General features: G+C 41.0%; 2 protein-coding genes across 3 annotated transcripts in view; one reads left to right on the top strand and one right to left on the bottom strand.

Moving 5' to 3' along the window:
* LOC103910668 (uncharacterized) overlaps positions 1 to 11,922 on the top strand; it is a 29,059-nt gene extending 17,137 nt beyond the window's left edge. For both annotated transcript variants that reach the window (XM_073948158.1, XM_068220060.2), the window contains 6 exons: positions 2,681 to 2,854; positions 4,570 to 4,743; positions 4,862 to 5,035; positions 9,778 to 9,951; positions 10,773 to 10,819; positions 11,303 to 11,922. In XM_073948158.1, coding sequence (XP_073804259.1) covers positions 2,681 to 2,854; positions 4,570 to 4,743; positions 4,862 to 5,035; positions 9,778 to 9,951; positions 10,773 to 10,819; positions 11,303 to 11,829 — 1,270 coding nt within the window. In that variant the 3' untranslated portion in view covers positions 11,830 to 11,922. The remainder of the gene's footprint in view (positions 1 to 2,680; positions 2,855 to 4,569; positions 4,744 to 4,861; positions 5,036 to 9,777; positions 9,952 to 10,772; positions 10,820 to 11,302) is intronic.
* The window catches only part of LOC141381809 (uncharacterized), a 705,874-nt gene that overhangs the window by 148,910 nt on the left and 544,027 nt on the right, over positions 1 to 12,937 (bottom strand). The window lies entirely within an intron of this gene.

Here is a 12,937-nt window from a genome sequence, read left to right as displayed (position 1 = left end):
GGGCACCACCTGGCACCCTCGCCGATCTTTGAAGAGATTTTTAGACGCAAGGAAGACTTAGGTAACCTCCAATTGCGGTGGCTAATACCGTCACTCGGGCTAGAGCTCCCTCCCCGAGCGCGCCTATGCCCTGACGTGGAGTCTATTCACTGAATGGTGTGTCTCTCGCTGAGAAGACCCCCGCAATTTGCCAGATCAGCGTTGTGCTTTCTTTACGCCGAGAGAAGTTGGAGAGCAGGCTGTCGCCCTCCACACTCAAGGTTACGTGGCTGCCATCTCCGCTCTTATAACGCGGTGGCTGGCAGCACCGTGGGAACGCATAACCTCATCATCCGGTTCCTCAGGGGCGTTAAGCGAATTAATCCACCCCGCCCCCTCTCATGCCCTCTTAGGATCTTGCCCTCGCTACACAAGCCGCGTCAGATCCCTTCGATCCTCGACTCAGTATTTTTCTGTCCCTGAAGACAGCTCTGCTGGTCGCGTTGATATCGATTAGAGGGTCGGGGACCCGGAGGCATTTTTCGGTCAGTGACTCGTGCCTGTAATTGGGCTGGCTTCTCTCACATCCTGAGACCCCGCCCGCGATATGTGCCCAAGGTTCCTACCACTCCGTTTTAATACGAGGTAGTGAGCCTGCAAGCGCTGCCCTCGGAGGAGGCAGACCCAGCCCTTCTTATTGTCCAGTTCGCGTTTTGCGTATTATCCGGACCGCACTCAGAGTTTAGATCATCTGAGCAGCTCTTCGTCTGTTATGGCGGTCGGCAGCAGGGAAGTGCCGTACCGAAATAAGTTCCCACTAGATTGTGGATGCCTTTCTTTCACTATCAGAGCCGAGATGAGCCGCGTCCCCCGAGAGCGCGTGCGCACTCCACTCGGAGCTTCGCATCCTCTCGAGCGCGTGCACGCGGCGCCCCTCTAACAGACATCTGTAGAGCTGCGGGCTGGGTAACACCCAACACATTTGCAAGGTTTTACAATCTGCGAGTGGAGCCGGTTTCCTCAAGGGTATTAGGTAACCCTTGGTGATTGAGGAAACAATTCGGTAGGGTGTTGAAACACGCTTGCTGCGCCATTTTCCCTAACACGGAGATACGTGCGCCTTTTTATCTGTCAGTAAAGTTCCCCGTCAGGTGAGCCCTGCAGATTCCTCCGTGGCCCCCAGCACTGACTCAGCGGAGGAGTCACTTGCTGGCCCACTACGTTGTAGGTCAGCCCGCGTTTTGGGTAAAGGTGCCTGCTATGAGTGATCCCCACTAGGCGATCCCATATGCTTATTCCGCCACGGTTAAGTCCCCCCCCCCTGGGCGGACCCGTGTCTTCCCTCCCCGCTAACCACTCTTTTGATATGCGTACTCCCCCTTTTTAGGGCTAGTCCATATGTATTCTGCCATCTATCCCCCCTTGGGTAACGGATGGCCTCCGCAGCGTCCTCCCTATCGGGATTGCACGCTTCCCAACGTACTGTCGTATTTTCCTAGAATTATCTAGATGCTCACGACTTCCCAAAAAATATATATAAATCCGTAAAACTTCTGTTGAAGTAGGATAAATTAGGGCCAGGGACACGTTGGAGGACCGCGCCCCCCATGATGTGGGTGCGTCACGCTTGCTTGACTATCTCCTCATCGGGGGTGTTGGTAAGGTGCAGTCATTATGGCGCTTTCAATGGGCTCCCAATGCGTGGATTTTACAATCAAATCCACTTATAGTGCTGAAGTTCCCCCCGAAGGGGAACGTTCGAGGTTACTAAAGTAACCCTTCGTTCCCCGAGGAGGGTAACGGAAGCACTATACTCCGTCGCCATAATGACTGTCCCTTAGCTGTTGAAAGTCTCTTCAGCTTAAAAAGGATAGCGTCTGCTGGCGCCAGGTGAGCTTATATACTCAGTTGATTGCTTATGCCGCTCACCTGCGCAGGCTTGCGCTGCCAATTCATTCTTAATTGGCCCGTTCAATACTCTTTCAGACGAGTAGCTTCTGAACCGAACCTCCCAATGCGTGGATTTTACAATCAAATCCACTTATAGTGCTTCCGTTCCCCTCCTCGGGGAACGAAGGGTTACTTTAGTAACCTCGAACGTTTAGTTTAATGTAGTTTCAGTAAATACATAAATAAATGAAAGGAAGATATGTTTAAATGAAATAAATAGGCTTGTTCTGAGGCATGAGGGTGGTATGAAGGCCCAATGTCCACAGGTGGGGGTTGCAGCCCAACTCCATGGTACAACACCATGAGGTAGCCTGACTGCCATTAGTTACTGAAATGAGATCCTCTGACTCCTTGTGAGACCAAATACCAGTGTGACCCTGGATTCCTCCTAATGCAAGACAATGCTGGACCTCATGTGTCTGGAGTGTGTCAGCAATTCCTGCAGTTCACTACAGTTTTGAGTGTGACTCCAAATCTAGACCTCCATGGGTTAATACATTTGATTTCCAGTGATGATGTCTGTGTGATTTTGTTGTCAGCACATTCAACTGTGTAAAGAACAACGTATTTAATAAGAATATTTCATTCATTTAGATCTAGGATGTGACATTTTAGTGTTCCCTTTATTGTTTGAGCAGTATATATATAGTTAATTTCCAGTGTTGCTTTTATCATTGTAGACTGAACTCATGAACACTCAACACTGCTCATTTCTTACTGCTGATTTTGTTGCTCTTGGTCCTCTACACAGGCTACAGGGCTGTAATCTCACTGTTCAGTGCTGTAAGAGTTTGTCTTCAGCTCTACAATCCTCAAACTGTGTCCTGAGAGAGCTGGACCTGAGTAACAATGACCTGCAGGATTCAGGAGTGAAGCTTTTCTCTGATGAACTGAAGAGTCAACACTGTAAACTGGACACACTGAGGTAAAATGCTGCCACAAATGACTTTTCCATTGTGAAATGCAGTGAAGTATAATGAAGTAATGAGCATATGCTGTAATGTATTTTATTTCTGTTTATTAATTGTGCATATGTCATACTTCAAGTGTGAAGTCAAATATGAGAAACTTTGTTTATATCAGATATAATATTGCTCTTTAGTGTAATTTCTGCTGAAATGATCATTGATTGGTGTTCTTTGGTGTTTTTGGGGCGTCTCTAAATGAGCTGTGTTTCTGCAGATGTTCAGCCCATCACCGAGTCTCTTTATTTATTGATGTTAATGTGTGTAAAGTTATATTAAGTCAGTTTTATATTCATTTCAGGAATACTATTGACTAATATGAAAATGTTCATATGCCTTATTTACAATTAGGGGTGTCAAAATTAATAGTTTTTTCAGTGCACCGCAATGCAGACGCGGACAATTCGGTATCAGTTTAGTAATAATCATAACCGGTTATTATGTACTGATGTCATTTACCTTATATGCGCTTTGTCGCGAGGGAGGTGAGCGCGGGTATTTATAACACTACTGGTGCCAACTGTGCATAATTTTACTGCGTGTGTCTGATTTCTGTACAGTCTTTCACTGACAATTGCAGAAGAAGCCCCTATTTCTCTGAGATTGAGGGAATGAAAGTACTCCATTTCTTCGTCTCTCTCTCACTGTAGCCCATTTCAGCTGCTGGCGTGACTTTTCCTCCCCTCTCTTTTCCTCTCGGCTGTATGCATTCCCGCGGCTGTACCTGTGCATTGTCGCGGGACCCGACCAGATTTCATGCGAATACATTTCCGAATATAGTGCAGGAGCAGTCGGTAACTGGTGTAATTTTAACAGGAGTGGATATTGCTCCAGATCGAGCAAGCAAGCGTGCGTGGCGTGTGTGTGTGTAGAAGTCTGTTTATGGGTGTGTGTGTGCAGATGTGTGTTGGTGTGGTATTTGAGTGTATGTGTCAGTGTGTGTGTGTGTGTGTGTGTGTGTGCGTGCGTGCGTGAGTGCGTGCGTGTGTGTTTGTTTGGTGCTGTCTATGTTTGTGTGTGAGAGACAGTGTGATTGTGTGTCTGTGTGTGTGTGTATGTGTGTGTGTTTATACAGACAGCTTGTTACAGCCACCCCCTAAAATACAACACTGTGTATGAAAAGCAACGTCAGTGCACCGAGATATCAAATTGAACCGAACCGTGAGACCAGTGTAGGTTCACACCTCTATTTACAATACAGTTTGTAAAGTCATATTTTCTGTCTGTTAATATTATATAAGAGACTTGCTCTGTTTAACATATATGAGGATCTGAATGGATTTGCATTGTTAACATTAAATAACAGTTAAAAAGGTGTTTTTTATTTCATAAAATACGTTTTTTTTTTTTTATAGTTGTTACTCTTTTAAATAATTCTGCATAAATCTGCACTTTTTTTTTTTTTTTTTTTTTTTTTTTACAAAATTCTGCTCAGAAATAGCAAATAAACCGTCTGGCCAACTCATTTTGATCCAGAGATCTTCTCTTTAAAAAGTTAACGTAATAACGAAATACAAATGTTTGATCTTCCTCCATGAGATCATTAAAGCAACTCTGAATAGTTAAAGGAGTCTTTTCCTTTTCCCTATGAGGAGAAATCACTCCTCACGGCGACATCAATAATTACATCCACTCACACACAATAATACAGTGTCTTTTACTGTCCTCTACACAGACTACAGAGCTGTAATCTTACTGTTCAGTGCTGTGAGAGTTTGTCTTCAGCTCTACAATCCTCAAACTGTGTGCTGAGAGAGCTGGACCTGAGTATCAATGACCTGCAGGATTCAGGAGTAAAGCTTCTCTCTGATGGACTGAAGAGTCAACACTGTAAACTGGAGACACTGAGGTCTGAGTTTAAACACCTGATTGATGGATGGACAGATGGATTATAATTATGTATTGCATTTAACAAATTACTAAAAATTACACTGTAGTTTTGATTATTATTTTTATTCATTTCTCAGACTGGCCATGTGTAATCTCACTGATCAGTGCTGTGAGAGTTTGTCTTCAGCTCTACAATCCTCAAACTGTGTGCTGAGAGAGCTGGACCTGAGTAACAATGACCTGCAGGATTCAGGAGTGAAGAAGCTCTCTGATGGACTGAAGAGTCAACACTGTAAACTAGAAACACTGAGGTAAATGATTCTCCACTCAACAGATACAGTTTCATATTGGGTTACCTGATGTGGAGCCCTATTTAGTGGATTGACAGAAGAAAAAAAAAACATTTACAGGGTTGTGATTTTAATCGTAACTATACTAATGTATGTTTATGAAAAATATATTCAAAAGCATCACTGAGTATATTAAAAAATGTTGCTCTTTCAGAGCTTGTCTTTTTCCAATATACTCAAGTATGACCTAAAGTTAAAGCAATCAGTTTATTTTAAGGATCTTTTAATGAATTACCTCTGAATTATTTATTCATATTTTATATTTTTTATATTTATATTTGTTGTGTCCTGGTGAAGTTTAGACATGCTCTGCTGTTTGTTCAGTTTGCAGTTTCTTGTAAACATATAAAAGTGTAACAACACTCTTAATATTATGTAAACCACTACAATAATATGAAGACACACTATAAGCATGTATTCAGCAGTTTACTGTAAGGGACCTGGGGCCTGTTTCAGTAAGGAGGTTCAAACAACTCAGAGTTTAAACTTGAACTCTGAGTTGATTTACCGAGAGATTAAAAACTCAGAGTTTTCGGTTTCAGAACAGCTGATCTGAGTTGGGTCAATCAACTTCGAGTAGACCAACTCAGAGTTAAGCGCGCACACCGTGACTATAAAAAGGCATTATCAATGGAGCGCAGACATTACGAGTGACTATGGCAATATCTTATAAAAGAGATCAGCATTTCTTTCTCCAGCTGAACTTGATGTTCTCATGCAAAGTTATAGCAAATATGAGTGTATATATTTGAAAAGAAGCAGCCATCAACCAGTTAGCGTGGGAAAACAGCTGCTCAAGATAATGCCTAATTTAACTTTTTAAGTATTTAAATATTTAAGTATAATTAAATAAGTAATGTAATTTGTGACGTTTATATATTTTTTTCTAAACTTTCTTTTACACATTTATTAGTTTTAAATGATTTAACAGTGCACTTGTGTGTCTGCCTTTTTTATTGATCAAGTGATAGAGGTTAATATAACATTTAGAAGGTAAGCAGTACTAAAAATAATTTTTAGAAAGAATAATAATCCCATTAATCTAGTTACAGTGCATGTCGAAGGTGAATTCAATTTAATTATTTATTAAAAAAGCATAAGCCATTCTAGTACAGTTCTTCTGTGTGTGACTAAAATGTAGGCAATAGCTATTTTCCATCCAAATATATTACATAAATTTATGTGCAAAACTGGAATATTGCATAAAAGATGCGAATAAAATTCCATCCAATGAGTCAAAGAGAAAAAAAATGTCACTTCCTGATTAAACTGGCACCAAATATCAACAGTAAAAACAGAATTTACTGTGGTAGAAGAAGCTGCGTCAATTAATTCTTTATTTAGCCTAATTAATGTACTTGCACCTCGATGTCAGAAGACAATGCTGAAACACAATGAACACGTGGGGGCGTCTGAAGCCATGAGGCGCGGAGACTCTTGACACGCACCAGACGTTCGGAGGTAATTAATAATATACACTAATACTGAAACAGTTCAGGCATTTTAGAATGACTAAAACAATATTTAAGACATGTTACAGTGTGCTCAGCCTGCTGTTTGTCCATTCACACACATTTTCATTATCATATGATCATGATCTTTTTTTTAATGTACATACTGTAATTTGTTCAGTAAAAGTGTTTCCATCGTAGTTTATGCGCACATTTTCTATCGAATAAAAGTTTATCCTACTCAGTTATGCGCGTTTTTTATGCATATTTTAAAAAGTTATGTGCATCATGACGTTTCTATCAATCGTTTTTATGCACTTATCCAAAATGAGCATTAAAATAGGTGGGTGGAAACGTAAGGCTAAGGCGAGAAATACCGCTTCATCTTTAAAAAAAGGGGAGGAGACAGACAGAAACTCTGAGTTTAGAGAATAAAACCTGCTTCTGACCAGGTTAGATTCACAGAGTAAGTTACCACAGTAACTGACTCTGAGTTAAAGTTAACTCTCTTTCAGAAACAGGCTTGACTTACCCTGATTTCTCGAGTTTAACAAACCTGCCATTTTGAAACAGAAAACCCAGAGTTTCTCTCATTTCAGGGTTAAAATACTCTGAGTTTTCACTTAACCTCCTTTCTGAAACAGGCCCCTGGTGAACTGATGTATTTACTACACATGCATCTGAAAATAACCCTGATTACTCATTCACATGAAGCAATATATTGACTGAAGATCTTCTGTCAGAAAGGCTGTGTGTGAAGGAGAGTCAGCGCTCATGATTATTGATCAGGTGTTTCTCAGCTGACAGAATAAAAGTCCCCTAATGCTCTATCAGTGTGAATGTGACTGTCAGGCTGGTGAAAGAGACATTAAGAGAGTGGATTTGTGTTTGTTTTAGTTTATTTACATCATCGTCCACAACATAATATACAAATGAAGATCAGGTCATGTTCTGTTGCTCTTCATACAGTAAAGTTTGATCTACAAGCTGAAGTTTGTGACTGTCAGGGCTGTAGTACTCGAGTCCAGACTCAAGACGTTTCTTACTATAGTCTAGGACTCGCTAATATTCAGACATGAACTTGGTCCAGCAATAGCCATTGGTTGAGTGTGTTTGTAAAATCACTGTTAAATCCACTGTGAGTCTAGAATGGGCACTGACACTCTCGTGTGATACGCTTGTCTGCGGCTGCATCTTATTGCTCCTCCTCCATATGAGTGCCCTGTTCAAGTGCGCATCAGTCACTGTCACTCAGACACATGTGGGTCACCTCTCTGTTTCTTAAGACTCCTCTCTGCTAAAGCTAAACTAATAGAAGTGATGTTTAGCTGAGAGCTAGTTAACGTTAACTGCTAGCATGTTCCATCCTAAACATAAGAGTTAAAGTTAGCACTCGCACAGGTTAGAAAGCAGTGAAAGTGATATAATATAATGTATGTCTTATATCTGCAAATTTAGGGAGCATCTTTAAAGTCTGGACACCTGATTAGGGCTGGGCGATGTGGATTTGATTAGATCAGGTTAGATTAGATTAGATAATCCACATTATTGAGAAAAGATAATCTAGTGAAGTGATTAAGTAAATGTCGGCCCAGTCTGTAAGTGTAAATGGTCTAGTAATAACACGACACTTCGCTTTAGATTGTAGATGAATGCATATGCTAAAGCTTTATTTCATGTGTCAGTCGCTCCATCTCACCCACAGGAACAGGCTGACAGACATCTAGAATGACTTTAACACACAAATAAAGCAAACAAACCTGAAGGAGAGATCAGGCCTTTTGCTCATGAGTATATTCTGAGGTGTAGACCCCCTCACACACTTTGGAGAGGAATGTGTGAGTGAAAGAGAAAGCGGATGGCCAATCATGAGCTGCGGCCTCAACACATTACACACATATTAGTTTGAGCACTGGCTAGACAGTATCTATAGGCTGTATCATATTTGCTTGTCCACAGTTTTACTAGTTAATAAATGCGTCTTGATGATGCTGTGATGTAGGGCTGGACGAGAGTTTGAAGCTGCATTGAGTTTGTGCTGGCCATCCTCCAAGATAAGCAGCTCAGCATCTATCTGTTGCTCTGTCCCGCCTGGGTGTTTTGGTCATTCAGAGGAGTTCACCAGCGCTTCTTTCTTCTCCAGTTATTCCTCTTCAGAGATTGTGTGTGTGTGTGTGTGGGGGGGGGGGGGGGGGGGGGGGCATGTCTCATGACAGATGTGAGGGGAGAGACGAGATTATCTGCATCATGCATATCTTTAAAGGAGATTATTAATAAATATTGTCTGACATCACCCAGCCCTACACCTGATTACACATTTCAGACCTCTGCAACATTTGAGTAAATGCCTTACAGTCATACAACCAGCTGTAATCCTGCATCTAGGTGTCGATCATCTACAAATCACACTTATAATGTTTTAAAATCAACTATTAAACCACATTAAGATGAAACATTATTGATGTGCACAAACTATTGCACAATTAACAGGTCAAAAGAGTGTAAAGAGGACGATCACTCATTGTCATTGATGATTTCAGCACACATCAACACTGTAAAAGGTGTGTATGATCTCTGACACTAGATGATGCTCAGCTGGGTTTACAGGTTTGCTATTCTCTTCATTCTCTGCTGAAGTGTGAATGTGAAAGTGAAATGTCAGATGTAACTTCACTTTACTTTATAAATGTCCACAGATGTCTGTGATCTGCTGAAAATGATCTGTTGGTATATTATCCTGCATTTATTCAGTGGATTCTTCAATAAGTAATGTGTTTAAGAATAGGAACGTTTAATACCCTAATATGATCCTACAGTGTTACTTTACTCATCATTATTGATCATTACAAATAATCCTGAATCAGTATTCCCTCGCATGACATCAGAATGTCCCTCACATGTCAAAAACAATCCAACTATGTGGAGGATCATTGAATAGCAGCACTTAATACATGACTTTAAGATGATCAAGTGTGACTTCTTCCTCCTCACAACAGACTTTACAGCTTGATGTGGTGTATTATGAACAATGTCTTTGCTCTGTACACTTCTACAGATGATGTCGAGTCCTTGTTGAGTGTGTGAGTGTGTGTGTTTGCTGATGCGAGGGCTCGATCAATAAGGAGAGCTAATCAGGATGTGTGTGTTCATCACTGCTGTTGACATGAGCAGAAACAGCAGTCAGCATCTTCACAACACAAAGAGATGTGTGATTGTCCAACTGTGTGATGTGGACTATTGCTGTGTTTGTAGATTGTCTGGCTGTATGGTGACAGAGGAAGGCTGTGGTTTTCTGTCTTCAGCTCTGACTTCAAACCCCTCACACCTGAGAGAGCTGGATCTGAGCTACAATCATCCAGGAGATTCAGGAGTCAAGCTGCTCTCTGAACAACTGGAGGATCCAAACTACACACTGGACAAACTCAAGTATGTGGAGCAGCACTGGCCTTGTGCTTTTACACTGAATGGCTTTAAAAAGACACTAGAAAGCTCTTTTGTGATCAGCTTCAGTTTTCTGTGAGGGTTATGGGGTAAGGACAGACAGAAGATACAGCTTGTAGAGTATTCCAGTCATGAAGAGCAAATCATTGAGTGTGAAATGAATCTCCTCTGTAATTGTTGGAGTGTATTGGCTCAGTTACAGTGACATTAAGCGGGACACACTGTACAGTTTCAGCATTTGAGCTGAGCAGAGAAACTTCTTCCTCCATTTGTGCTGAAGAATCCTACAATATCAGGTCAGGAATAGGGTTGGGGATTGAAGATGGATTCGGATTCTGGAATCAGACACTTGGATTAATGTTCAGACTCTTGTTCTAAAATCAACATCTGGATTCCTCTTCTCTGTGCACACATGTGTATTTTTCACTTGCTAATCTGTCAGGAAGTTGGGCGCTGGCGAGCAGCTTTAATAATCTGAACATAGTTTAGAGATGAACTGCAACATGTGCTCAAAGGCTGCATGTGCTGAAGAACGATGGCAAAGCTAAGTGTGATCACTGTAATAAATGAATGTTGCAGCAGGGTGTCTCCATCAACATGAGCAGTATCTGCGCTCGCTTCACCAACAGCAGAGGAAAAGAACGCACTGTGTTACATTCATTGTGCATCCCGGCTCAACCAACAAGTGTTGTGTGTTTTAGCTCAAGAGTTTGGAGCGTGTAGCTGAGCAGCTCAGTGCTAGCTTTAGCTTATTAGCTGAGGGGGAAACTAAACAGCTCATTCTCTCCATCTGTGTGTGTTTACAGTCTGGATCATGGAGGACACACGAGGATTAAAGCAGGACCGCGCAAATGTAGGACTACACGCACGCACACACACACACACACACACACACACACACATGCACAAACACTCTCACACACACACGCACAGACAGACGCAAACACACGCACACTCACACACACAAACACGCACACACACATATAAACACACACTCTCACTCTCTCTCACACACACGCACTTACACACACACACACACACTCTCTCTTACACACACAAACACACTCTCTCTCTCTCACACACACATAAACACGCACCACACACACTAACACACACTCTATCTCTCTCACACACACACACTCTCACACATGCAAACACGCACACACACAAACACACACTCTCTCACACACACACTCTCTCACACACATGCACATACACACGCACGCACACACTCTCTCTTTCTTTCTCTCACACACACAAACTATCTCGCATGCACACACACACACACACACACACACACAGCTGTGGTTATAAATGTGTGTGTTCTTGTGTTCAGATGTCTGTTTCCTCACTCTGGATCCAAACACAGCACACACTCAACTCATTCTGTCTGAGGAAAACAGAGAGGTGAAGTGGGTGAGAGGGAATCAGCCGTATCCTGATCATCCAGACAGATTTGATCATCATCCTCAGGTGTTGTGCAGAGAGAGTGTGTGTGGACGCTGTTACTGGGAGATTGACTGGAGTGGGGATAGTGATGTGCGGATATCAGTGTCATATAAGAGCATCAGGAGGAAGGGAGGAGGTGCTGAGGGTGTGTTTGGATTTAATGCTCAGTCCTGGAGTTTACTCTGCTCTTTCTTCAGTTTCTCATTCTGGCACAATCACATAGAGACTCATCTCCCAATGGAGGCGTTCAGCATGAGAATAGGAGTGTTTGTGGATCACAGTGCAGGAACTCTGATCTTCTACAGCATCTATAGAGACAAAATGAGCATCATCCACTCAGTCCAGACCACATTCACTGAGCCGCTCTGCCCTGGGTTTAGAATTTATCCTGGATCATCAGTGAAACTGAGCTGAAGACTGACGAGAGATTTACCCAGAATCTTCTGTAGGAGCATTTAGCAGCCCCAGGTGAAAAAAAATAATAATTAAATGCATTATAAAAATCACATTTTAGATCAGCTTTATTTTGTCTCAATAGCACAGTTGAGTACACTTAGATGTACTTAAGTTTATCTTAAAATGTACTTAATACTAATTCTTAGTACATTAAATACAAAATTAGTTTGGCAAAATAGAGCAATTTTAATACAGTATTTAGCACACCTTTTTTTACAATTTATATATTCTTTTAATATAATACTATTATACTTAAATTAGTCATAAATATATTTAAATGTTTAAAAGTAGGGTTCAAGTGTATTTCTAGTTGTAACTAAATATATTTTTTAAAATACAGATATAGTATGTTAAAAGCACATTTTAGTTCAACTTCAGGGTGTCTCAAAATAGCATAGTTGAGTGCACTTAGATGGTATTAAGTTTATCTTAACATATACTTAATACTATCTTTTAGTACATTAAGTACAAAATTAGTGTGCGAAAATAGAGCACTTTTAGTACATTACTGAAAAGTGTACTAAGTATACTTAAATGAGTGTATTTTAGTGCACTTTTTTTTTCACCTGGGATAACTTGGTGGTCTCAGTTATGCTATTGATAATTTTTTCAAAGTTTCTTATTTGGTTTTGTGACTTTTTGATATTATCTGTGCCTCATCAGTTGGAGATGGGGTCTTCGGGGGTGGGTTTTACGGGGTTATTTTGTGTTCTACTTGTGGTACTCTCTTGTTCGCATTTGGTATCTTGTACTGGTACAATTGTAATTTCTTTTAATGCATACTATCATTCATATGACTTTCTGTTTACATTTTTAATATGCTTAATTCTCTTAAATTAGTAACATGGAAAGTGAAAGGCATAGGCCATGTAATTAAAAGAAAGAAAATTCTAACATTTCTCAAGAAAGAAGGTGTATCTATAGCATTATTACTAGAAACACACTTGTCAGATAAGGAACATTTGAAGCTAAAAAGAGATCGGGTCGGCCAGATATACTTTTCCTCATTCACGTCAAATAGTAGGGGAACCGCAATTCTTATTCATAAAAATATTCCTTTCATCCT

Source organism: Danio rerio, chromosome 4 (assembly GCF_049306965.1).
Source record: "Danio rerio strain Tuebingen ecotype United States chromosome 4, GRCz12tu, whole genome shotgun sequence".
NCBI classification, from domain to species: domain Eukaryota; kingdom Metazoa; phylum Chordata; class Actinopteri; order Cypriniformes; family Danionidae; genus Danio; species Danio rerio.
This window is presented reverse-complemented; position numbering and strand designations above follow the sequence as displayed.